We start from the raw sequence: 27,989 nt of genomic DNA, 5'->3' as shown, positions 1-27,989 counted from the left end.
AATGCTTGAAAAGCTTGTCTATTTCACCTACACTGCAAATAAAATGCAGTTAGGAGCTTGCTTTGAGGGGTTCCTGCTATGAAACGAAATTATTTTTAAGGTATTTAGACCGTGAATATAAAATATATTTTATTTACAATTAAGATGAATGAGCAATTAAAGCAAATGCATTATTCCTTGTCTGTTTCATGAGAATGGAGCAAAATGTGAAGTCAAAGGATGAGGATCAAGATCTGGCATAGGTGTATGGTGTCTGATTTCAATATCACTCAATTCAGCCTTTATTCACTTTGATTCATTTGAACCATGTAAGGTCCTGTGTGGGTTTGTCTGACAAACGCAATTGGCTGAAAATGGACAGAACCATAGATCCTGCGCCTGCTCTCTTCATAAGATTTGGCTGAAGCTTTAACTTTATTTTTATTTATTGAATTGTACTGAAATTACTGTTAACGTTTAATATGCCACATTAAAACACCCAACATCCTGCAGCATCTCATAGCAAAGCTATGCGGATGATTGATTTTGCCTTGGTGTATTCCTCTTCAGGATAGCAACAGCATCTTCATCCATTTGCCCTTTTGTTTGGGGGAGTCACCGGGGAAGCCTTGGTAGCACGGTAAGCCAATCAATAAAAGGCAAAGCTGTGAAACCACTCCCCCTTTGACAAAATCCATCCAACCAGCGCGTTTTTCTTTGCATGGGCGTTCCCATCCCCCACCCACCCCTTTGACACTGCCCTGCCAAAGCTGTGTGGCTGAGCGAAGTGAATGACGTCTCTGCTTTTGCGGGCCGCCGACGCAGGGTTGGGTTTCCATTTTCAGAGCGAGTTTCGGGGGGGATCGTCAACATGGAGCCGGAGATGGAGGACAAAACGTTGGAATTGATGGTAAGATTCGTTTCGATATGGCATCCCGAACACCCAATGCGTTCATTATCAATCCAATATTAAGTGGGGGCGCCGAGGCTCGATTCGACGGCAGGAATGGGCTGAAGCGGCTTGTCGGGAGAGGTGGAAGAGAAAGGAGGGGGGACCAGAAATAAGAGGGAGGGCCTGAAAATATCGATACATTTCGCTAAGAATGCTCCGTATACGGGTCGAATTGACTAACGACACCTACACATGAAACAGTATTACATGTCAAACATTGTACTTTTGGATAAAACGTGTAATTAGCTGGCCAATCAAAGGGTTATTGAAAAGTCGTCGGCCGAAGAAAGCCGATGGTTCTCGGGGTAGCGTATCACTGCGGTGACGCTGCGCCACTTTAACTGGGCCCTGTCTGTGACTTAGCCAGCTAGCTAGCTAACACTGGCTAGTTGGCGATCAACCACGTACATTTACGGGTAACGTATGTTATTTTATCCACTTTATGTTAAGCTGACGTTACATCGTAATTGCTGTATGGAGCAGTCCGGTAGTCTTCACCTCGAAAAGGAGTGTAGCCTAATCGTTTGTGCTGGTTGTGTGTTTATATTTTTAAACTGCGTAGAAGGAAGTGTGTGTTGCTGTTTTATTAGCTACATAGCAGTATCACGATTAGCGAGGTAGCAATTAGCTCAACAGCTAGCATGCAAAAAAAGCTAGTTTATTGACAGCCATTATTCAAAACAAAACAGCCCACTGGGTAGTAAGCGAACTGCTCTTTTGTGACTCAAAGACCTTGACTGGCATTTTATATATTCATTCCCCCCTCGTCAGCCGGTCAAAGTGAGCCATCAACAAACAATCGACCGAGAATAGTATCTTCTTGATCACTCAGCTAGGTAGCCAAGTAGGCTAACGCTAGCTTGCTAATGGCTAACATAGGGGTCAAATTGAATATATGGAAACGTTGCTTGCTACATGGCTCACATTTACTTGCACATCCACATAATTCGATGTTCGTTTTGTAGGAATTCATACATCCAGCCAAATGAGACGGCCAGACAGCCCCGACGAAGATCAACAAATGCTTCAAAATACTGCTCACTAGGATAGGATAGTTTGTTATCCCGTGGGGGGGATTTGACTTAGACACATACAGTACCTGCCGTGGAGTCAAATTCCTTGTATGTGTACATACTTGGCCAATAAAGCTGATTCTGTTAAAATACAAATAACATGTTCAGTAAGTTAGGCCTAGGAAGTAAAGACCATACCTATCATGGCGATTTGGGCCAGACAGATATAGCATGACACTGACGTTTGTGGGGATTGCTTGCTCATGGTTCTAATTCCCAGGTACTATGGATGTTCACAGTTGTCAATCATATGGAGAGACAAATTACGAATGTAGCCATTCATTAATATTAGAGCCTATTGTTATAAATGTTTGCTAAGCTATCTGTTTGTTATTTTAAGGTACTTAATAAAATGAAACCTCTGCATGGCAAGCAAGCAATACAGTGGCTATCTGAAATTATGTTTCGTTTTGGCATTAGATTCAAATTACTTATGTTAGCCTAATTACTGCCCAATTAAATGCTAATTACTGTCCACACAAATACACAAAGTACAGTATGTGGCCCCATTGACACATGCATTGCCCGTGCCATAGATTCCCTATGGTAGGGCAAGATTACACTGATTTTAAGCAGGCACATTTTAAACTTTACAAACGTGCAGACTGAGGCAAGATTGTACAGGTCTACATAATTGGGGGGGATCATCTGGACTGTGTGCGTTTGTGTGTGTGTGTGTGTTTATTTGTCTCAGTGTTATTCACTAACCACTCATAAGAGTGGGGATGGCAGAACAGTGGGTGGGGCGTATCTGTCAAACAAACAAAAGTGTCATTAATTGACAAATATTCCCATTGCCCCCCCCTCTCGTCTACCTATCCCCACCCACTTCATGTCTCTCCAATAATGCTTCTGTGTGTATGTTTGTGTATCAGTCTGTATCTTGTATGTGTGAAGGAGTGTGTGTTCCTGCGCTCACTGTGCCAATGTGTGTGTACTAGCTCTAATACTGGTTTTTCCCCTCACTATTCCCCCACCTCCTCCCCCTCTTCTCTCCTCACCTTTTGATGGTTACACACCCACCTCCTCTCAAATTATTTCCAATCCCCATTTTATATATATATATATATATATATATATATATATATATATATATATATATATATATATATATATATATATATATAATATATTTGTATAATTGTTTATTTTTGGATTCTTCTGATCATCTTATTTCCACACTCCACGGGTCTCGTTCTTCTAACTCCTCTTCCCCCCCACTTCATCCATCCATTCGTCCACCCATCTCCTTCGGTTTCCGCCTCCCCCCCCTTCCCTCACCAACCCCCCCCCCCCTCTTTCCTTTACTACTCATCTCTGGTCTCTTGCTCTTCCCTTTCTCTTACTCCCTCACACTCTCCACTTCGTTCTCCTCCCTCCCTCCCTCCTTCCCTCTCTCTCTTTCACACAGTGCTCTGTGCCCCGCTCTCTCTGGCTGGGCTGCTCCTCGGTGGCTGAGAGTTTGTGTGCACTCAGGTGCCTGCAGAGCATCCCCTCCACCCGGGCTCACAACCAGGTTCTGCCTCTCTCCTCTTAATTCTGCTGCCCCTTCCCTCCCCCTCCCTCCCTCCCTCTCCATCCCCTCGCCCCACACCTCTCATCGTCCACTCCTCCCCTCACGACTCCTCATACCACCGTGGTGCGGACAGCACCTAGTCACCCCCTCACCCTCCTACCTCCTCTCACATTCTGTTGTCCTTTCCTCCCAATTGGAAGCACACTGCTCTCAGGTTCTTCTCTGGTTCTCTGGTGTGACTTGGAACAGAATTTTAGCTTTATAAACCTGCATTTAGTGTTGTCCTGTCTGTGCTTTGTCCAATTAAATCTTTTCTATTCCAAATTGGCCATCACAAAACTGAAAGATCCACTGCACAGTGTGCTTGTTTCCTCTAATGCAAACTGCAGGTTTTTATTATTGGACGAGTATGAATATTATAATAATTCCTCGAGACAGTAGGTTAGAGTGAGGAGGAGATGAGGGTGCAGGCGTACCAGAGAATAACCCCAATGTTAAGGAGCAATGCTTCCACCCCTTCTACCTGGAGGTGTGAGGGCTGAGGTGGAGGTCTTCTTCTGAGAGGCTTCATGCTTGCTTGCTTGCCTGCCTGCCTGGCCTAACCCAGTCTCTCTCTGTGTATCTGTCCTCCTGTCTTCTGCTCTGCATGACCATCGACACCAGCAAGCCCACCCTGCCTGCTTGTCCTGTCTGCTCTGGTCTTGGTAACTGACCATTTGTCTGTTTGTGTTTGTCTGTGTGTGTGGCTGTGTTGGTGGTGACGTCCACTCCTGGGGTTGCCATTGGTTCCTCTCAATCTCTCCACGTAGAAACCACCAATGGCACCTCTGTGGCCTCTGGGGAAGCAGTAACAGATGGGCGATTACAGTATACAGACAGACACGCCTCTATTCTAGCCGTTTCGCCTACACAGCCATTTTCAAAGTCTCTGACCTTGGCTCACTCATCACCTGCACACACACACTCACAGATATGTGATAGCGTTGACCCTCTTCCAGGTAAAGGCTGTGTGTGTGTCCAATCTCCCCAAATTGGAGGTTGTGCACACATATGGAAACAGTGAACATGCTGTTGGGAATAAACTCAAAAGAAGTCAACCCCCTAATAGTGACAGTAGATTCAAAGAAAACGGTAATCGTTCATTTAGTTCTGTTTTGGTGTACCTCACAGAAAAGCTTGGGCTGTTCCTTTTCATTTCTTGAGTGTTTGTAGCTCTGGCTTAAGACGGAGGGATCTTCTATGATGAAACGTAGTGACCTAAGGGCATGCAAGCGTTCATGTTGCTTCATGAGGAGCTGGCCCCTTCACGTCAGTAATCCTGCGTATCCTTAACCACCAACTACGACCAGTCTACACCGACAGTCTCCACGTTACTGTTGTATGGACGCCAAAACCTACGATTGTAAGACTAGATTTCCCCAATGAAAACTTGTTGGTAACATCTGTGTATCTACCTTAGGTACCTTAGATTGTTGCTTGATTGTTGAAAAGTTCCAAAGATGTATGCATGCTAATTGCTAAGGAAGGAAGCAACTATTAGCCAATGTTTCAAAGATATTTGGCAGCGCAAGTGTAATATTTGCGTGATGTGAATTTGTGAAATATTGAAGTCTTCGGTGCGCTCTTAAGTGGTCAGTCTCTCTCGCTCTGTCTAAGTTGTTTGTGCTGCTATATAACCCATGTTTCTGTTGTGAAGGATGCTGGTTCAAGTCAGTCTGGCTTGTTTTGCGATGCACTTTGTTGCAGGACTCAACTCATGTTAAGTCATGTTTCTGCCCCCTATCTGTCTGTGCTGGAAGGCCACTATCTGATGTTCTACTTTCATTCATTACGGTTGTGTCTGAGCTGCTGCCAGTGACATACCCGCCATCCTGCAGTTTAATTTCCTGTCCAGACTGCCCACATCACAGACAAGCAACCAGATAGATTCCTCTTGTTGCAGTGCTGAGTATAGCTGCGTAATGTGTGTGTATGCACGTGTGTGTGTATCTATGCGTGCACGCCTCAGAAGTCATCTCTCGGCTACCCTTCCTTGGCTGTGTTTGTGGCACTCTGTGTCCAGCGCTCTCCACACCGTTAACCCTGGCTCTCTAAAGTGCCTTTGACACAGACCCCGTCCCAAGAGAACACCGCAACACTAACCCAGCCCTCCGCTTTGTCTTGTCCTCTCTCCACAGAACACAGGGATGGAGTCACAGAACCTCGTAGACGACCTGTCGCCAAAGAAGAACACAGTTCTCAAGGTGTGTGTGTGTGTGTGTGTGTGTGTGTGTGTGTATGTGTATGTTTAATTCAGGGTGGACTTTGAGCATAGATGACCATGACTTGGGGAAGGGGAAATTTGATTTATATGCATAATTAATTAGCACCATATATGACTAGTTTCCTACCATAGAATTAGCTTGTGTCATAAGTCATTCTTGGGGAAGCTTATTACATCGAGGCCTTGGACATCCTTGAAAATGTCAGAGGAATGAAGTAGCATCACAATATGGATGGAATGACTTGATTTGTTTGAATTTGTAAAATTCATTGCGGGTATCAATTCCTGCAAATCTAGCATTTACAGTATAATGCGGGCAAAATCCCACACATGTACAGTGATGTCAAAATAAACGCCTTCCAATTGCTCCTGTGTTCCTTAAACTTGTGCAGATTGCTCACTTGTTTTTATTTTGGAAAAAGTCTGACCGGAAGCCATATTGTTGTTCTCACTAGCCTAACGCATTAATGCAACCCCCCCCCTGTCTCACAGCATCTCTCACTAGCAGAGACAACTTGAAGGCATGTGAGGCCGGACAGCTCGCTGAAACGTACGCTCGCCATTGCAGCGCACCAACATAATTATTGTTAAAAACGTCGTCCGGATCTTTCACATAGGCAACGGTTAAGGGGAAACGGCAGTCCAAAGACGAGTTTCAGGCTAACCGAAGTAACAATGAAATGAACTGCTCATTTGTAAAAGGTACTGTGCTTTACCAGCCAATGTTACTGCTTACAAATATAAAACGTTAACTTAGATGTAGGGGTGACCCCGAATAGTCCACGATTCAGAGCCTTGATTCGACCTGATCTCACAGTTGAATAGTCGCAAAATGGGGTTAAGAAACAAGGATAATTCCAATGGGGGTGCTGAATGTTTGATTTCACACTCCCAATAGATTGTGATCTATAGCCTATTTTGGTATAAGCATCAGCCTATTCACCTTATGTAGCCCTGCTCACTTGACCCGTGTGTGTTACGACTTCCTGTTCAAAACACCATCTGTTTTACCTGCTCAAACCACAGATCGTCTCTGGTCAAAGCTGGTGACTCACTGGAAGCAGGCTGCGGGGATAAGCTCTGCCACAGGAAGTGTCAACACAATCGCTTCTGATTGTGTTGACACTTCCTGTTACTCTCAAGCCAGACTGTCTCTTCTACATAAGGTGAATTAATACTCTAAAACCAAGGCCCAATTAACAAATCACACAAGCTCATGCCAATGGATTTTCCGATTGCCAGATAAGTCTTATTAAAAAGGATGAGAAAAAAGAATAGTCGAATATGCGTATTGAATGGCCAAATCGGATTCGACTGACAGAATTCTGAGTGGAAGACAGCCCTAATACTCACAATGTTACAGCAGACATGAAAAGAAATGGCGAGGCAGATGAAGCAATGGCTGATGTCATTCTGAGCATTTTTTAAACAAAGTTGTTAAGTGGAAAGAGAGAAAGCAGAATAGAGGGTATGCATGTGATGTCACAGAGGCAGAAGTCACTGTGGGGTCACGCCCACTGAGTCACAGTAAGACTGAGCTTGAATGCAGTAATCAGCCTAGATAACTGACACCTGCTGCTCAGGGAGGAATTTGACACTCGTTTTGACACTCATTCCCGATTTGAGGGGGCGTGTTCCAGTGGGTGTGCATACCCTCTATACAGAGAAAGCATGGAGACGAGAGAAGAGGGAGCCACCAAAACAAAGACTAAGGCCACGAGAGAAGGAGGAGACGACCAACAGCATAGTCAGGAGAATCTAGGGGTGACCCTAACTGGCGATCTCAGTCAAATAGTCGTAAAGGACCATTCCTTTCCGGTTATATGGGGGTCCTGAATGTCTGGTTTTATGTAGAATTGCTTGGTTTCTCCCCATAGGTCGTGATATTTAGCCTATTTGGTTATAAGTATCCTATTAATACCGTAAAACCAAGTCCCACTTAAGCAAAAAAATAATAAAAGAGTTGAATATTCGTATTGAACAGCCAAATCCATTCCGATTCGACAGCCCTAAGAGAATCCCTTAAATTGGAGGAGAGCTACAAAAAGCATTCAGAGGTAAGAATAGGACGCTGTACGACCTGTAGTTAAGCTCACTAGTACAGTGATTCTCAAACTTTTCATAATAGGGGCATCAATTGACGATATTGTGTCTCTGACCCAAATCTGATCTTTTTTAATTGTTCGATAAGATTTTGTCCAGAATTCCCAACATTGTACTGTAGGTAGAGAGAGGTAACAGTGAAACTATAATCAAAATAGCCATTGTTCTACATTCTCTAAATGTTAAGCTTCTTGTAATGAAATAATGGTGCGGTTTAACGATCCATCCATTTGTTGGGGGCCCCGTCGAAGCCCCTCAAAGGCCCCTGGTGGTCACCGGACCCATGATGAGAACCAAGCTCTGTCTGAGGGGAGGCCCACCGTCTCAGACTTTGAAATAAATGAATATAAACTGGGGATATGACCCGACTGCCATGCTTTTGTCGGTGGCCATGGGTCTGGAAAGTACTTCAGTGCTTGGATTTAAGAAAAAATAATCCTCAAGGACTTGAAAGTGCTTGGATTTATAAAGAGGCCCTTAAAAGTGCTTTGATTTAGCCTCCCGAAATCTCTTGAGTTTGAGCCTCGTGCACTCAGTCCACAATGTCAAAATTCATCTATGATCAAATTGTTATGTCATCATCAGTAGTGTTGGGCCAAGCTTGATACACTTCCTTCCTATCTGCAGTATCACTCTGTCTCCACATAGGCTGCAAGTATACAGTGATTTGTTCATCGCTGAGCTGTCATTGGCTGTTGTGCTCTCATAGTATGCGGCTGGTTGCCTAGGTAACCTGCGGTGGATACATTTTTGTTTTAATCTATTTCCCCCCCAGGCTTTATTTCTTAAAGTCCTTGAAATGTGAACAGCACTGTTTGTGTGTTTGTGTGTCTGTGAGTGTGTTGTTGTTCTTCACCATCTTCTTCTGGCAAACAGCTTGCAGGTGCCGAGTGTGCTACAGACGGAAATTGAACTTAAATGAATTTAATGTAAATAAAATTATCCAAATTTTGGGGGCAAATTTTGACCCTTGATCATGGTTTTTTGGAGCATTTTGTCATTTTTGCCCTTGCCCCTGGTAGGGATGAAACAATAACCAGTTTAATAAACCATGATAAAATTCCCTTACGGTAACTGTACCGTTCAAAGTTAGCAAGTCTCCCAGATGCAAATGTGCAACCTGGTGAAATGATTCCAGTTGAGTGTATCAGTCCTTTTTGGGTCTGAGTTTTCAATATAAAACTTGGCGAAATAATTTCAGTGAATGTATCAGTACTTACTACATTTAAACAATACCGTGATGATACTGACAAAAGTGATAATTTTGATCACTGATAATCGTGATATGAAATTTTCATATCATCTCATCTCTAGCTCCTGGATAATTTCTTACAGTGCTGGCAGTGACTATGCCAACAGGTCATCATAGAACAACCTTTTCCCCTTGTATTTATTGAATTAAGGTTCTCCAAGAAAGTTGTATATCACAGCTTAAATGTGTTCCTATGTAGCATGCCGATAATAACACACTTGCACTTTTCAGCTTAGTAACGGTCCAGTGACAGGGTCCCGCAAGCGTCCATCGGAGGGCAACTATGAGAAAGAGAAGGAGCACTGCATCGCCCTGTTTGACCAGTGGTCAGAGGCTGACCAGGTGGAGTTTGTGGAGCACCTGATCTCCCGCATGTGCCACTACCAGCACGGCCACATCAACTCCTACCTCAAACCCATGCTTCAGAGGGATTTCATCACTGCACTGCCAGGTACAAATACAGACAGATGCAAATCTCCACACTTTGGTAGGATCAACTCTTAACGTCAGATCCATGCCTCCAAATGCAGTGGGACTGTCCACAGTAAGGGTAGAGATATGCATACTTATTTTGCTGTGTCCGTTTGGAGAGTATGCTTAGCATTCATTTGGATAGGACGTGCACGGCCCACGCTCCAAATGGACGCAGCATCTGCATGCGAACGCATAGCCAACAGCGAGTATATCTCCGCCCTAAGGCTCTACATACAAACTGACCAGACTAATTTCCATTGATTCTGCACCAGAGACACATACTACCCACCTCCTTCTCCTCCCACCCCCCAGCCCAGGGCTTGGACCACATAGCGGAGAACATCCTATCCTTCCTGGATGCGCGCTCGCTGTGCTCCGCAGAGCTGGTGTGTAAGGAGTGGCAGAGGGTAATCTCCGAAGGGATGCTGTGGAAGAAACTCATTGAACGCATGGTCCGCACCGACCCACTCTGGAAGGGCTTGTCCGAGAGACACCAGTGGTGAGAACGCTGTGGGGGGTTCGCTTAGTACCTCCGCCAGCCAGTTGGCTGGAGGTTATGTTTTTGCCCCTGTTTGTTTGTCTGTCTGTTCGTCTGTCTATCTTTGTCTGTCTGTCTGCAGCATATCTCCAAAAGTTATGAACGGATTTGCACGAAACTTGGCAGAAAGGTTGGACATGGGCCAACTTAAGGCGCCGACAGGGTTCTGCGCAGCCTCGACTTGGAGCCTTGCTGCCAACTAGCGGCGACAGCGAGACTGTGCATACTCGAACGTAACTCGGCACGTTGGCTGCAGTCCACGTCCAAAACACTAGGTGGCTTGTGGTACACTCGTGTCCATTACATATGACGCTATCGTGTTGTTTACCGAGAACTTGCAATCATGTCGGTGGGGGGACATTTTATTGTCCCTCCATTTCAAAACTAATTCCGGTGAGCCTGCAGAAGGCTTTGCTAGATGAGGGACAAGCACTGTTAAATGAGGAAATGGCATTTCCTCATTCCTCACAACAACTACGTCAGTGGATATGTGCCAAGGGAACGGCCAATCACAGCTGTCGTGCTGGTCACGTCACACCCGCGTTGACGCCGCGGAGTCACATTTTCGAGGAGCTGCACGCCACCCTCCGCCGAGCTGCGCCGATAGGACGGCCAGCTGCGGTGACCCCTCGGCGCAGTCGGTGCTGGCGATTTTGCGTAAGCATAAAACCAGTTTTAAAAGTGATTAACTTTCCACGCCCACTGGTCAACAGGGTGCGCTGTAATGGGTTGTGTTCAAGCACAAAAAGGTGCCTAATTTCTAAACGGATTCACGTAACACCACAAAACTTTGTAGGAAGGTTGGTCATGGGCCAAGGACTAACTCCGCCCACTAGCCAAAAGGGGGCATGGCAATGGGGGTAACATGCCGTGGTGGAGGTATGCACTCTATGGAGTGCCCTCTAGTCTACTGCTGTTTTACATTAACAACTGATGGGGTTGTCGAATTAACTGAATTCCTTTTTCTATTAGAAAAACTAACAAAAATGCAGAAAAAGATTATTTACCCTCTCCTTTGAATCTAAGGAGAGGGTAAATAATCATTTTCCAGTTCCTGCTCCAGTATTTAATCTGGGCTAAAGTAACGGGTGAGGAAGTAGAGAAGGAAGCCTGCATTAAGTTTGCTTCCAACAGGTGTCATTTGTTCTGTTTTTCTTCCTCAAGGGAAAAGTACCTGTTCAAGAACCGCACTACAGAAGTCCCGCCCAACTCCTACTATCACTCCCTTTACCCCAAGATCATCCAAGACATAGAGGTAAGAGACACCTGCCAAAGAGATTTGAATAGAAAACATAATGTCTTTTATTTTCATGCACTTTTAAAGTACCATGTGTACCTTTTTTCAATTAATATCACACTCAGTGAAACATGTCAAGTAGTAGTCAAGTAGTGCTCTAATCTCCAGCCTCTGTAAGCGTCTTTCTATTGGAAGAATTCATTATTTCCTTTTGTTTAAAACACCAATAGAGAACCGCAGGAATGAGTCCGTGAAGACCTGGATGTTAGCACTTGAAGCTCTTACGTGTAAAAGTCAATGGGATTTTTGCTACGAATTTCAGTTAAATGCATGAAATCAGGTCTGTGGTTAACAACAATTTATGAAAGGGCAAAGTTTGTGTTCAAGTCATAAAGGTTGTCCTCATTTGTGAAGATCATCTTGCTGAACACAAACTTTGCTGTCTCATAAACACAGACCTTATTTCATGCATTTAGCTGAAATTCCCATACAAAAATCCCATTGACTTTTACACGTAAGAACCAGGAAGTGCAGGGACTTCTGGGTGAGCCTACAAAAATCTGTCATCGCTGCGGTACTCTATTAGTATGGATGATGGGCGCGAGTGCTCGTTCATAATGTTAGTGTTCGAGTAACGTTTCTACCGGTTGGGTACTGGCCCTTTAACAACGCAGGGGGAAACCCCCTGTGCAAACGAGACAGACGCACTCACCTCCGTAACGCAGGCCCGATAAAACTCATTCAAAACTTTGTGCTCGTTTACTAAGTTGCTGTCGTTTCCCATAAAGTTAGCCACAACAAGTGCAAGTACCCGGTTAATCGTTCATAATAGGGGAGTACTCAAATATTGAAATGACTTGAAATGCCCATCCCTACCAATTAGCAGTCTAATGGGAAGGTATTATAAGAATCTTACAGCTAATTTGATCCTAAAACTTGACAAATATCCCCAAATTAAACCACAAAGCAAATCATCTGTGCTTCTGTTTGAAATTGAGAGAGTACCGTAGTTTTTATTTTCTAGTCTTGGAAGATACACCCACCGTTGGCCCACACTTGTCTCATTTATTGAAGAAGAAGAAGAAAAGTGGAACTTGACCAGATATCCATTGGGTCATCTGACTGAGTATATATCCATAATATATATCCATACTAGTGTAGCAGTGAGTTGTTCTCACTGTTGCTAATGCTATAGCTTTTCCCCCCACAGTTAGCGAGTGTCCTGCAAATGTTTCCTTGCTGCTTTGAACACATCTTGACAAGCTATTAATAGGGGCGTTAATAGTCTTAGTGTAAAACAGCTATTCTAGTCTCAACATGCTCATGACCATTTTCCAACTCGTTACATCTTGCATCTGTTATAACAGCCTTATCTCTGTTCTCTTCCCCACCTGTGTTTGTCGCCCTCTCTGTCCCTCTTCTCTGTCCCTGTCTCCTCGCGGTCCCTGTCTCCTCTCTGTCCCTCCTCTCTGTCCCTCTCTCCTCTGTCCCTCCTCTCTGTCCCTGTCTCCTCTCTGTCCCTCCTCTCTGTCCCTCTCTCCTCTGTCCCTCCTCTCTGTCCCTGTCTCCTCGGGTCCCTCCCTCCTCTCTGTCCCTGTCTCCTCTTGGTCCCTCTCTCTCTCTCGGTCCCTCTCTCTCTCTGTCCCTCTCTCTCTCTCTGTCCCTCTCTCCTCTCTGTCCCTCTCTCTCTCTGTCCCTCTCTCTCTCTGTCCCTCTCTCCTCTCTGTCCCTCTCTCCTCGCGGTCCCTCTCTCGTCTCTGTCCCTCTCTCTTCTCGGTCCCTCTCTCCTCTCCAGACTATTGAGGCTAACTGGCGATGTGGTCGACACAACCTGCAGAGGATTCAGTGTCGCTCAGAGAATAGTAAAGGGGTCTACTGTCTCCAGTACGATGATGACAAGATCATCAGCGGCCTTAGGGACAATTCCATCAAGGTACGTGTGTGTGTGTGTGTGTGTGTGTGTGTGTGTGTGTGATTAAAAAGAACAAGAGATATAAACCAACATAAGTTCAAAAACCATTACACTGAAAGGTTCACACATTACTCTAGCTTACTCAGTGAGCTAGAGTAATGATCCTAGCCAATCAGTGAGCTAGAGTAATGATCCTAACCAATCAGAGTTGGCAGCACCCTAGAATTGTGGGTGGTGGACACACAGCAGTAGGTAGTTGGAATTACAAAGCTGGAAAATGCTCTTGTCTGTAATTACCAAGTGAGGCGACTCGGGCTCATTCAAGCCACTCGTTATTACTGTCAACACAAACTCAATGCCCAGAACACCTAGTCTGTACCACCACAGCACCTAGTCTGTACCACCACAGCACCTAGTCTGTACCACCACAGCACCTAGTCTGTATGATGGCAGAGCAGCAGGGTGAGAAGCCCTCAGTCATCAGAACCACAGCACCTAGTCTGGATGAGAACCCCTCATCAGAACCCTTCATTTATTGGCTAGATGGATGGAAATGAGAGACTTACTGGCATATTGAATATCGCCTCTGTTTCACCCTCCACCATGTTAAATATATACTTACCGAGTTGTAAAAAAAAATAAAAAATGTGTGGGTGTTTTTTTGTATGTTTTTCTTCTTGGGCCAGTGAAAACATTGTAGAGGCAAAATAGAACTCTGACCTCCTGGGCCAACTAGGCAAGTGGAGAAAATTCTTAACATTCAGATCTCAATTTGTGTGTGTTAGCACAGGCAAAAGTGTGTGTTCCTTCCCCCCCTACCTGTCTTTGTGTACTTCTGGCCCAGTGTGGCTTCTCATCTTATTGTGTGTGTGTGGCGCTGGGGGAAAGCAGCAGACAGTCACACAGACGGAGCACAAGTGAATTACAGGATCAGAAGGCTGATCTCCAGACTCGCTGTGTGTTCCGCTCGTCTGTCTGGCTGGAGGGAGGAGGCGCAGGGTGGAGGGAGGAGGAGGAGGAGAGGGAATGTGTCTTATTATTGTTCTGGAGGAGGCGACACACACACACACACACACACACGCACACGCACACACACACACACACACACACACACACACACACACACACACACACACACACACACACACACACACACACTGCAGTGGGGAAATGGGGCATGAGCAATGCTGTGAGATCAAGCCATTCTTTGTATGACCCAAATATGTTACCTTTCAGAGCCACTGTCTTACCCTTTCTTTCTTTCTTTCTTTCTTTCTTTCTTTCTTTCTTTCTTTCTTTCTTTCTTTCTTTCTTTCCCTCTCCCTCTATGTCCTTCCTCCTATTCCCTTTTCTCTTCCTCCTGGTCTTTCTTGTCCTCCTCTCCACACAGATCTGGGATAAGCAGTCTCTGGAGTGTCTGAAGATACTGACGGGTCACACAGGCTCAGTGTTGTGCCTGCAGTATGATGAGAGGGTCATCGTCACCGGCTCCTCCGACTCCACTGTCAGGTACCACGCTCATCACTGTTTGCTACAGACGGCACACGCTGTCAGGTACCACGCTCATCACTGTTTGCTACAGACAGCACACGCTGTCAGGTTGGATTGGGGGGGATCCAAACGGGAGTCGGAAAGGTTGAAAATGACTTTCAGTTGTTGAGGAGAAAGTTGGTACGCCAAGTTCTTTACACTGGGTGTCTGGATGGTTTGACCGGCTACAACTATGCTTTCCCAGTTGGCATCAAGCGATCACGTTCATCCGCTTGTATTTACTAGCGCAGGCGGAGTCCCAACTGTGTAAAACCTTAGAGGAAACCGTAACAATGTACAGAGTCAAAAAGCAGATGATCAGATCAAAACTGGTTCTGATGCGATGCCTCTATACATTAAAATTAATGTATAGAAAAGCCACTCAAAAGCTTGATTTCACTCTTAATATTGATCATTAAAGTCCCTGGAAACCAAAATCCACAAAAACCTTCTAACTATTAAATTTAGGGTCTTATGTGTATATACGGTACTTTGCGACGTTCATCATCGTTCAAATTTGGCTGGTGGCTTATTAACATAGGTTCCTGTGATGTGATGAACTCAAAATGCTAAATAATAAAAGAATATTTCTGATTTCCAGGCACTTTAAGCCTCAGACATGGGCTGCTATGCTACAGATCCAACGCTGGGCCTTGTTTTATAACAGTCTGCTTTATTAGTCTCAGCAGCACAGCCACTGTTTGCCTTATTATCCAAAAACGAATCCACTTTATGACATCTCTTGCATATCTGTCCCTCTCTTCTATCCCTCTGGTTTATCTATTGCACGCTATGTAATGACGCATGAATTCCACAAGGATCTTTGGCAATATAGCATAAATAAATCCTTGCGATAAGGTTTCTCATTACTGAAGGGAGACCTCACAGTGGGGATCAGGGCTTGGTCTGTCTGTAGCGTTGGACACACCCAGCAGACTGTCGGTAATGTCTAGGCTGTCGGTGAGCGTCTCTCGCCCTGGTCTTTGCAGTGTGTCCCACACCATTGGCAATCAACGTCGGTGTGAGACATGACTCTGATTGGTTGGTCAGCTGCCACTGTAATGCCATCCTAAAAATATTTTCAAAATAAGAGAGAGAGAGACTGCGGCATCAACCCTTTCTAAACTACATGTAGAATAATTCAGTCCTTTCTATAATAATTGCAGATGTCAGGCTTGCAGACTCTGTCGCCTACTAACTACTAACTGTGCTTACAGTGTTTCTATAATAGCCTATAGCCCTATAGTAACTGCTATAGTGTTTCCCCCCGGACCGGCCCACCGCTGTAAGATAGAATTCTTGGGAAAACACTAGATAAACACCCAGCTTGCTGTCCTGCTGGTATGGAGTAAATTCCTCTGATGCAGGTGCGTGCTAGTAGACTGGAGTTGTTGCGGTGTGTTCAAGTGCAACTTTTTGGCCCCGACACAGGCGACACGAGGCAGCTTCAGTAAGAGCATTTTCACTCTATGAGAACCTGAGGCTTCGCAAACATTGTGACTGACGTGTAAATACAAATAGTAGCAACCAAAACCAGTATTCCTGGTCTGAAAAATTAGACTGACAGTCATGTAAAGAAGCTAAACTCATCTCCTTTTTCACCCTGATACATGATCCTATTTTACTCCATCTGGCAAACGCAGCCAAAGTTAAGCCACGGCCAAACGGTGAACAGTCTGGCTCCACATCCTACTACTCCGGTTGAATCAGTTCCGCTCTGACACTCGGACAAATGGCAAATTAGACACGAGCGAGGCTATTATGTGGACGTTGTCTTTATCTTGGCAGTTGTTTGGGTGTGCCTTGTCTGATATGAATTGTTAGCACTTGGATCAGATGCTAAAGCTAGCCAAACTGCAAGTTGAAACTGTATTGCTGCTGTCTTGGCCAGGGCTCCCTCGAAAAAGAGATCTTGTAATCTCAATGGGACTCGCTTAAATAAAGGTTTAATAATAATAATAAATTGCTCGGGGGAAACGGCCTGAAATCTCAAATACATTTACCTCTAACATGCAGCCTCTTGTGATTCGGAAACCACTACTTTTTTGAGTCAATCGTGAAGTCGTACCTTAACTCCTCTCACAAGGGCCCCCTCTTGACTAGTTGTGATATGGTCTGGTGAAAGGGATGGCAAGTATGCTTTTTGATCCAGTGTAAGGATCACTAAATACTTATATTTTCTGAACAAAACAGGCTTGTTTCAATCTGTTTCTTCAACAACTTTCAGGGCGATTTTCTCAGAATCTGGCTTGTAGGGGTACCATCATTCAAGCGTATCTTCATATGTAAAAAAAAAACAAAAAAACAAAAAAGAAATCCTTGTTAACCAAACCAGCAGTCCCTGTCACATGTGTCCAATCATTGTGAAATAGGTGCATAGAATGGAATGGCCCTGTGCGTCCTGGTGGCTCACCTGGTAGCACACGTATGACGGAGGCTCGGTCCTTCGTGCAGCCGACGCGGGTTCGAATCCACCCCGAGGTCCTTTGCCGCATGTCATCCCCCTTCTCTCTCACCACCTTTCCTGTCTGCCTACTGTCCTATGATCTAAATAAAGGCAAAAGTCTCTAAATAAATAAAGAATAGAATGGCCCTTCCTCCACACAGCAAAATGTACAGAGCCACATTATGCGTGAAGACAAGATCGCTTGTCACAGATTGAAACAATGGCCGTTGTTGTGCGGGAGGACGACATGCTGGACTCTCAAAAGAAGCAGCACACAAGGCAAGGCTGCTAAAGGAATTCAATTAAAAAAAAACTCGTAACGGACAAGCCCGTCTTTTATTGTCACACGAACACCACAATACATGCATGCGGCCACAACACACTCATGCTGACGGTGGCCGGTGAAAAGTGTCCTCTGCATTTAACCCATCCAGGCATGTCCTTTCCTCTGAGGGGCAGGCCAGGAGCAGTGGTCGCTTTCTCGTACAGCGCCCGGGGACCAACTTCGGATGTTGTCGTCACTGGTCGGATGACGATGACGATCTGATCTTCTGCATATTTTTAGTGGGGGGGTTATATACGGAGGAACACGGAGGAGAACATGCAAACTCCACACAGAGAGAAAGGCCCTTACGACGAGATACCCCACCTGGGCAGTAGGCACTGAAGATATGGGGGGGAACATAACCACAGCGCCCACAGTGTCCCAGGCGAGAATCGAACTCAGGACCTTCTGACTGTGAGGCGACAGATCTACCACTGAGCCACCGTGCCCCCTATCTAAATGTTCAAATAAGCATCCGTAGGTGAATGTTGTTTGGTCCAACTTTCATGGCTTCAAAAACCTGCTCTCCTCTGTGCCAAAATGCATGTATGTGTTAGCAAAACAGCAAAATGCAGTTGATTTATTAAAAAAAACAAATTTAAGCCTAAAGAACATGGATAACTCGATTGATGCATGCAAGTTGTTTACATTTTCTGCCTTCCTAACCACACTGGCAAGCTACTCCTATACCTACTGTATACAGTACACAGTGAGAGAGTTCTTTTCTCTAATAAATTGGATTTACATTACTTACTGAGGCATACTGTTTTGCAGTCTTTTCAGTGCCTGGCAGCAGCCCCTACTTTGTATCAGATGCAAGATAAGAATATTTTAAATCAATTTATAGTTACTTACCTTTCTTGTCATGGCAAGAGATAGTGGGGTACAGTTAATGCTATTTGTAATGTAGCTGTACATTTTACTGCAACTATTTAATAGGCCGTGTGTGTGTGTGTGCGTGCGTGTGCATGCGTGCGCGCTTGTGTGTGTGTGTGTGTTGGCACTTTGGATTGGCTACTGCACACAGAAGCTCAACGTTTATTCTCTTATTACTTCACACTTCGGCCGTACTCGCTGGGCGGTATCCAAGGAAAATGTGACTTCACTTCCTTAGCAACGACTTGACAGGCACTTGTTTGTAGGTTTGAATGTCAGCTTTTCCAGTGTGTGTTCTTCGTTTGATCCTCGCGGCCCAACGGCGGAGTTCAATAAAGTGTTTTTACCAGCCCCTCCTGCGTGCGTGCGTGAGTGCGCGTGCTCCGCATCTGTGTGAACTCTATGAGCTACTCTCCATTGTAAAACTAATAAACATCATTCTCTCTCCTGTCTCCATTGTTTTTCTTTTTCCCTCGCTCCCATTGCATATCTGTCTTTTCCACTCTCTCCGTCTTCAACCTTCCGCTTTCCTTCTTTTTGACCACTCTTCCGCCGGCCCCATCTCATTTTCCTTTCCTTCCTCCTATCATTTTCCACTTCTCTCACCTCCTCGTCCTTTCTTCCCTTGTCCCTTTTGTCTCATACCCCTCCTCATTTCAGATCCCCCTTTTCCCCTTCCTGCCACCATTCCTTTTCCTCCCCCTCTCCTCCCTCATCACCTCTGCCCTCATCATTCGACCACCCTGTCGCAACGGGATTATCGTTAACAAAACAACAAAAAACTGTGTGTGGGGGGTTAGGGGCATTTTCGGTAACAAAAACGAGGCTTTACAATAAACGAAAACTACCTGAAACTGTATTGTGTGTTTACAAAACTAACTAAAATATAATAAAATTATAGAAAAAATGTCAGTTACAATAGATGATTAACACATTGACTGACACAGCATTTATAGTAGTCTTTTGTGGATGGCTGTTCATCAGTCCTAAGTGATTTTTTTTTTTAAAGTGATATGTTTTGTTTATATTACACAATACGTTTTCTGACCTTTCTTCTCGCCCCTGACAAATACCTCATATTACAAGAAAAACTAAGACTGAAACTAATGAAAACTAAAACTAAGCATAAAAAAACTAAACTAGCGAACCTGCTTTTAAAACTAAAATTGAAAACAATGTCAAAATGAAATGTATATATTTTGTTAATGCTGAAAAATGCTAAACCATAATAACCCTGTTGTCTCACCTCTTTGATCTCCCCCACTTCCCTCCATCACCCCCTCCTCCTCCTCCTCCTCCTCTGCAGGGTGTGGGAGGTGACGTCGGGCGAGGTGCTGAACACCCTGATCCACCACAACGAGGCGGTGCTCCACCTGCGCTTCGCCAACGGCCTGATGGTCACCTGCTCCAAGGACCGCTCCATCGCCGTGTGGGACATGGCCTCGCCCACAGACATCAGCCTCCGCCGCGTGCTGGTGGGGCACCGCGCCGCCGTCAACGTGGTGGACTTTGACGACAAGTACATCGTGTCCGCCTCAGGGGACCGCACCATCAAGGTACCAAGAGCACAGGACGTTGGCTTGCATCACAGTCTGTTGGGTGAAAGGAGTAACGAGTAGGCAACCGTGAAATCACACAAATCGAGATGTGTGTATATGTATGTACCGGTATGTGTATATATACTGTATATCGCTGCTGTCGTTCCAGGACCTCGAATCTCCAAAACAGAAACTTTTCAGGAAGTAAAAAAAACCTGTTTGCTCTTAAACTACTGAACCAAATGTCGTCAAAGTTGGCACATGTCTTAATTATAGTTAGTTTCCCGCTGAATGTGTTATTACTTTATAAATATCTGACCTGGATAAGCTCAAATGATGATGTTTATATTATCAGTCCGACTTGGAAGCGCTTTCTCATGGCCAGTCAAGCGGGAGGCAGCCGCATCCTCATGCACGAGCCCCCAAGCTCCAGGCCGCGGGCGCGCGCTCAGGAGCAGCAGGATTGCCCCTCGCCTCTCATGGCCGATTTGGGGCTTTCGCATGGGGTGAGAAATAGTCTGACATAACGTAACGTTAACGTTACTTTATTCTCGTCAGAAAGCACTCCGATTTGCATGTTAAAACAAGTTTGCAGCCTAGGAATAACTGGAAAACATTTGATTGATATATTAACGTCAGAGGAAGCCAGGATGAGTCAAAACAATATGAGAAATACACAGCGCGTCTGCCGTGTGTCTTTTCCGGGTTTAGTGTCCTGCGTGGGGGGGTACACACGGAGGTAGGGGGGGGATTTCGAGGTTTGACTGACAGATTGAGGGCGAATGGCGTTACGAGATTTACTCACAAGCTTGTTTTAATGCTTTTCCATTGGTTGCATTTGTTAAAAACCACACAGAGACGTGAAGGGTGACCAATGGCATTGATTCATGACAAAAAGTAAGAAAGTGAAAAAAGTGACATTCGAGGTCCTGGCCCGACACCGACGATATGTATGTTCAAGATTCAAGATTTCTATTGTCACTCCGTAGTACAAGTATCACGTGTGAAATTCTTGTGCTGTAGGCTCCGTTACAACATAGTGCAAAAAATAAAAGATATATAAATAAAAAACAAGAGGCAACAAGCAATAAAGCAGTAAGACACGCCACAGACAGTGGTGTATTCACTGCCCATAGTGCAAATGGCATGAACATACTTTAAACATAATTAAACATAATAACATTCTGTTAGGTGCAAATAGCGTATACCTAATTAAACATACTATTGAACATTAGTCATACATAATGGTAGCATCTACAGTGCGGTACAGTACGGCTACTACACTATTTGTAGTAGCCGTAGTAGTTTGTTGTATGTATGTATGTATATATATGTATATATATATATGTATGTATATATATATATATATATATATATATATATATACACACACACACCGGTATATAAACTCTGATTTCAATGTATGACACATCATTCGAAAGCTTACAATCTGCACTTTCATAATCTGTAAAAAGAAAAGAAAAACAACTTGTGTTTTGGCTCTGACAATAGTTTATGCAGTGTCGGCTTTATTTTTAAATTGATGTATTGTGGAAAGATTGATTGAGTACACATGCTCTCTTTCAACAACGTCTTCTCTCGCATTCATATGTGGGAGCTTCCCAGCGTCACAATAGTCTTCTGCCGTCGTCCACAAAGCAGGGTCCAGTGGAGCGGTTGGGGGTTAAAAAGGCCTTGCTGAGAGAGAGGGCAGAGTGTTGGTCATTCATCTTCTCTGCCCAGATTTCCACACAGCCATTAGAGGATTTGAACTGGAAACGTTGTGGTCACAAGCCCGCTTCTCATATGTACAGTAAAAAAATAAATCTGCCCAAAAATGATCAACTCATAGTGTAAAAGATTCCCTTATACTAAAAAGGTGCGGGTGACGGGGTGAATGATGTGTTGGAAGTGCATTTCAAAGAGACTAGAAATGTCAAACTTGGCCTGTGATTTCACATCCAGCAAAAGTCTTAATGTTCCAGCTTGTTGGGTAAGCGCTAAGCATCTGAATAAATATGGGCCATTGTGTTGAATATGTGAGTCATGTCTGTGGGGCTGACGTCTTTCTCTGTCACCCCTCTTTTTGTAGGTGTGGAGCACCAGCACCTGTGAGTTTGTGCGCACTCTAAATGGGCACAAGCGGGGCATCGCCTGCCTTCAGTACCGAGATCGCCTGGTGGTCAGTGGCTCGTCCGACAACACCATCCGGTATGTGTGCAAGAGCATAAACAAGTACACTAAATAGATTGTACTTCGTAAGACCTGTTGGTCTTTCCTTGTCTATTAAAAAAGTTTTGTTTTTGTATGCAATTTATGTTTTTGCATTGTCGATATCGCTTGACGCAGACATTTTACGTGAACATGATTCAATTAAACTAAATGGATCTGAGGCTGAGACACTGATAAAGACCAGAGCGATGGACACATTTTGTCTGTGGTCTTCATGATGGACATCCTCATCAATTGAATTAAGTATTGCAAAATAACCTTGCTGTCAAGTGCAACCCCATCGTTTTCATCATAATGACTGGTCTCCCCCCTAAACCCCCCCCCCCCCCCTTCCCAGGTTATGGGACATAGAGTGTGGTGCCTGTTTGCGGGTGCTGGAGGGTCACGAGGAGCTGGTGCGCTGCATTCGCTTCGACAACAAGAGGATTGTCAGCGGCGCCTACGACGGGTGAGTCACTCGCATGTCGCACACACACACACACACACACACACACACACACACACACACACACACACAGACACACACACACACACACACACACACACACACACAGTTTTCTGCACTTGGAGCCGCATGTTGTTTCTGACCCCCCGTCTCCTCACGTCTCTCTGCAGGAAGATCAAGGTGTGGGACCTGCAGGCAGCCCTGGACCCACGAGCCCCTGCCAGCACCTTATGTCTGCGCACACTAGTGGTGAGTGTGTGTACTCTGGCATGCGTGTGACACTAGTGGTGAGTGTGTGTACTCTGGCATGCGTGTGACACTAGTGGTGAGTGTGTGTACTCTGGCATGCGTGTGACACTAGTGGTGAGTGTGTGTACTCTGGCATGCGTGTGACACTAGTGGTGAGTGTGTGTACTCTGGCATGCGTGTGACACTAGTGGTGAGTGTGTGTACTCTGGCATGCGTGTGACACTAGTGGTGAGTGTGTGTACTCTGGCATGCGTGTGACACTAGTGGTGAGTGTGTGTAATCTGGCATGCATGTGACACTAGTGGTGTGTGTGTGTGTAATCCGTCATGCGTGTGACACTAGTGGTGTGTGTGTGTGTAATCCGTCATGCATGTGACACTAGTGGTGTGTGTGTAATCCGTCATGCATGTGACACTAGTGGTGAGTGTGTGTAATCCGTCATGCATGTGACACTAGTGGTGTGTGTGTAATCCGTCATGCATGTGACACTAGTGGTGTGTGTAATCCGGCATGCGTGTGACACTAGTGGTGTGTGTAATCCGTCATGCGTGTGACACAAACTCGTGTATGTCACACACTGAATTCCTTTTGCTTGCGTGTGTATTTCAGGAGCACTCGGGCCGCGTGTTCCGTCTTCAGTTCGATGAGTTCCAGATCATCAGCAGTTCCCACGACGACACCATTCTGATCTGGGACTTCCTGAACGTCTCGACCAATGGCCAGTCAGAGGGGCGGTCTCCGTCCCGCACCTACACTTACATCTCTAGATAGCAGGTACAGGCGCACATGTTCACAGTTGGTTGATAAGACCTGTTTATGTCAGGGTTCCCACGGGCGCTTGGAAGTTTGTAAATTTGAGAGAGAGAAAAACAAGGCCTTGAAAGTAAAACATAAATAAACACGAGTCATTGAAATTGATTGCATTTATATATTTTGTGCAACAATAGAAGTTGAAGTTATTTTTGAATGTTTTTTTTAACATAATGCAGCGTTTCTCAAATGGTGGGGCGTGCCCCTCCCATGGGGCACAGTGGCATTACAGGTGCGGTGCAGAAATACAGCGCAGATTATTGTTGATGTATTGTTTTATCTTATGTTTTTTTTTTTTTCTGTTGGGAATGGGACTGGTTATTGGGGAGGTGAGTGGGGGTAGATGTGTTGGTTGGGATGTTTCAATGTATAAAAAAAAAAAAAAAATACATTTGTTAATGTATTGTAACAGCAATGCTCCCTGCTCAAAAATAAATACTATAAAAAAAAGAAGAAATACAGTGCAGAACCAATGTTTTGAAGTGCACATGTGCTTTTGGCAGTGGACTACTTTTCACAGCGGAGGAATAAACAAACCCCGCTTCCGTAGTGACTTCACATTCATTCATTTCAGACACAGAGTGGAGTGTTACAGGCAATGTACACCAGATTAGTTACGGCTGCGTTGCAGATCCGGTGAAACTGCTGGATCAACTCTCGCCCATGTTAATTGATGGGCAATACATGCAGTACGCAACAATTACGCACCTGTTCTATTTTTGTCGGATCCCGCATCCGTCTGACAGATTACATGAGTGTGGGCCTGTTGGCAGCCGTACCACATGTGTCCTGGAGGCGGTGTGCATTAAAAGTAGGCTCGTGTGCAGTCAGAATGAAGAGACATTTGACAGGGCTTCTGAGACAAACAAGATGGAGTCGGGTGAGGGTAATCAACCAAAACAACACAAGGCAAGAAGAAAATATGAGGACGCCGTCACCTATCTTGCTCTGAGATTCACAGTGAATGTGGTAGGAGGTGAGGAGAGACCAGTCTGGTTTATGTCTGAAAACTCTGGCAGTGGACAGTATAAAGCCCAACACATTAAAAAGACACTTGGAGACATTGCAGCAACTAATACAGTGAATCAGACTTAAGGTGCTCTTATACTCGAGCAAAGCTCCGTGGGGGTGGGGCCCCGCGAGTCTCCGTGAGTCACCGTGTAGACCTCGCGCTGGGGGTGATGCCATTATACTCAGAAAGTGATCAGCATGTATTGTACAATGGTGAGGACAGCCCGTGAAAAGTCGCAATGAAACTCTGTGCAGTACTGAGTGCGCTTTCACTCTCAAACGACCGCACATCAGCACATGAAGGACTCACCAAACTTGTTTTTACTGAAAGCCGTTTTTACTTCTCAGCCCTGATAGCCTACTCTGTGCTGCTTTTAATCTCTCTCAATAATGCTCTCAACACAACACATTTACTTGGTGAAATGACTAAAAACGAACAGTTGCAAATCTAAGTTTATAGCCTACCACATGGGTCAAGAAATGTGGCGAAAACACAGCTCAGTGTTCAGGGCTCAGTGGCTCGAAAGCGGACATGTTTGGAGAGAAGCCGTGCGCTGCTCGCGCTGTGAGGAAAAAAATGTCGCACCGCGCGAGTGCCCGACGGAGCTAGCGAATAACCACGGCCAACAAATTTACGTCATTTGACGCGCCCGCCCCTCGCTCCACCCACGCGCCCTTCACGGCAGGGTGAGCATAATTCCCCCTTTAGTCCGCTCACAAATGGACTTGCAAATTTTTCCAACAAAGTGATTGCACATTTAATTTGATTTTTTGTCTGTTGGAGCAATCTAGTTAACTTTGTTATTGTTGTAGCAAAGTGATTGCAATTGCAATTACTGTTTGCTTTTTCTTTTATTTTTTTTTATTTTAAGCACAGATGGAGCAATCTAATCACAAAATGTCACAAAAAGCCATATAAAGTTGAAATGGAAGCAGTTTTTTTTATTTGGACAACATTACTGAAAAAAATAGAAAGGAATGGTCATGATCTTGATGTTATTTCAATGAAAGTTAAACTTGGACCAATTTTGTTGGGGCATGAATATTTTTCCTCCTCCAAAGTGGGGCATGACGGCACAGTTGAGAAGTGTTCACACATTCAAGCCTCTCTTTTTAATTGCCATCTGTGAAACCTGCTAGTTCTCATAATACAAATTCTCAATGTTGTAACAGTAATTAACCTTGATCTGTGTCTCAAACTATGACATGTTGGGGCCTTGAATTTTATTGGGCCTGGAAAGTCCTTGAATTTGATGTTTAAGAAGGTGTGGGAACCCTGGAATGTACATACCGTATTACCTTGGTCAATAACTTCGTTTATTCATACTCTCACACACACACACACACACACACACACACACACACACACACTCACACTCAGTTAAGCATAATCGCAGTACATTAAAGCATGCCAAGCCGACCAGCATGTCATTAACTGCTCCTTTCTCTTTCCCCCAGGTGGCGCCACCCACCGCACCCTTTCTTGCAGGAGCCCAGGGCTGATTGGCTGACGGGTGCATCCGTTGTGGAAAGGAGCCCACCTCTTCTCTTCCTTCCTCCTCGTCATCTCTCTGTCCACCACCCCAAACCCCACCCGCCCCACCACCTCACCACCTCCCCCGCCCATTCTGACAGACTCTTAAGCTCGTGCCCATTGCCTGCCAGTACCTTGACATGCACAGACACACACACACACATGACCCACAGGTAGACACACAGATGAGGATGCCCTACCGCAGAACCCATGCAACTCTCCCAAGACGTTCATATTCTACTACTAATTTATGTTCTGTAAAGTACACTAATGCCAGTATTAACATAGACCTTATAAGTCAATAAGCTCCCTCCTGTGCCCCTTACACCCAATCCAAGCAGCTGCTGCTCTTCAGTTTTCAACCCCCCCGCCAAAACATTATGGAGTCACTGATACAGATATACATATTACACGCACACACACATGCGTACACAGTGGCAGCGTTGGACAGAGGATGACCGGAGCTGTGACGCGAGAGACAGAGACTCTTTACTCAGCCGGAAGAAAGGAAGGGAGGATGGGAGGCGGAGGGAGTGAAGGAGGGAGAAACGTGTTGGGGGCGACTTGCGCCCTTCCCCACTCCCTCTCACTCCCTCCCTGTCTCTCCTCCCCCCCGCCCCCACTTGCTCCTTCCCCACCCCGCTCCCCCAGGGATGCACACTCGCTTGGAATATGGGGGCGCACACACTCAAAAGTTTGCGCGAGTGCGTGATTGTGTATGTGGACTTGTGAAACGGCGGAACAGAGCAGAAGCGACAAAACAGACAGACGTGCATGTGAGGTTGCCGTGGATACAGCATCCCGGTATACCTCTGCTCTTTTTTTCTTTCTTTTTTTTTCGTTTTCTCTTTAACTCTTACTTTCTTACTGTTTTTTTATTACTATTATTTTCTAATTTTATTTGATGAATATTTTGGTTCTTAGTACAAAAATCATACTAAGCGTAGTTCTCTTTCCTCTTTCACTCTGTCTTTCCTCATTCTCTCTTCTAACTTCTACTCCTGTCCATCTGTCCCTTTCACTTCATCTCTCTCTCTGCCCCTCTCCCCCCATCATCTATGTGCTTGCTTTGGTTATGAGAGAAGCTGGAACTCAAGAGCTCAAATTTAGCTGTAAACGGAGTTGTCTTGTCAAAAATTGTGTTGTATATTAAAAATGATTTTTTAAAGAAGAAAATGACCTTATTGTGAATAAAGTACTTGACAGTGGTGGAGTGTTGAGCCAACTGTAACATGAATGAATGTCTTGTCTGTTTGTTCTTGTCGTGTGTGTGTGTGTGTGTGTGGGTTTGCACGTGCCATGCTCTCTCCATCTGACATGCATGTAAGAACACTTTTGCTCTGCTCCTGTTTTGCTCAGACTAACAGTGTTACAGAGGGAACTAGTGGGTGCCTGCCTTGCAGATAAATCATATTTATTTGCAATTTTGAAGCCCTGACTGGAGGTGATAAGATGGTGTGATTTCTGAAAGAGCTACTGTATGTTTGTCACCTGTTTCCAGCTGGTATTTGTGATGTCTTCATGCACTGTGTGACATCACAAAGGTCAAGAAGGCGACAACCGAAAAGTAACTGGAGAAAGACGACGATACTCGGAACTGAGAATTTAATACATGGACATAGGTGCAGATACATCTGTAAAATTATAGGGGTGAGACTAAAGTGGATGTTTTCAAGTGTGGGGTTAGTGTCAAG

The 27,989-nt window shown here is 45.0% G+C and overlaps 1 protein-coding gene across 1 annotated transcript; it reads left to right on the top strand.

Moving 5' to 3' along the window:
* The first annotated feature begins 766 nt into the window (after positions 1–766).
* LOC310789965 (F-box and WD repeat domain-containing 11-B) lies at positions 767–27,628 on the top strand. The gene is made up of 13 exons (XM_083651686.1): positions 767–889; positions 5,698–5,763; positions 9,370–9,589; positions 9,925–10,111; positions 11,315–11,405; positions 13,183–13,320; positions 14,690–14,808; positions 19,783–20,032; positions 22,107–22,225; positions 22,584–22,694; positions 22,862–22,940; positions 23,550–23,714; positions 26,220–27,628. The coding sequence occupies exons 1-12, from the start codon at positions 851–853 to the stop codon at positions 23,709–23,711; spliced, it is 1,581 nt and encodes a 526-aa protein (XP_083507812.1). The 5' UTR covers positions 767–850; the 3' UTR covers positions 23,712–23,714; positions 26,220–27,628.
* Positions 27,629–27,989: the final 361 nt, after the last annotated feature.

This window comes from Poromitra crassiceps (assembly GCF_964638095.1).
Source record: "Poromitra crassiceps genome assembly, chromosome: 15".
Taxonomy (NCBI): domain Eukaryota; kingdom Metazoa; phylum Chordata; class Actinopteri; order Beryciformes; family Melamphaidae; genus Poromitra; species Poromitra crassiceps.
The sequence above is the reverse complement of the archived record's forward strand: the minus strand, read 5'-3'. Positions and strand labels throughout refer to the sequence as shown.

What these genes read in the sequence shown, in the direction of transcription:
- LOC310789965 (XM_083651686.1), top strand. Translation starts at nt 851, where the DNA reads ATGGAGCCGGAGATGGAGGACAAAACGTTGGAATTGATG. An exon ending in ACAAAACGTTGGAATTGATG is followed by an intron (nt 890 to 5,697) that starts GTAAGATTCGTT and finishes CTCTCTCCACAG; the next exon opens with AACACAGGGATGGAGTCACA. An exon ending in TCCTCCGACTCCACTGTCAG is followed by an intron (nt 14,809 to 19,782) that starts GTACCACGCTCA and finishes CCTCCTCTGCAG; the next exon opens with GGTGTGGGAGGTGACGTCGG.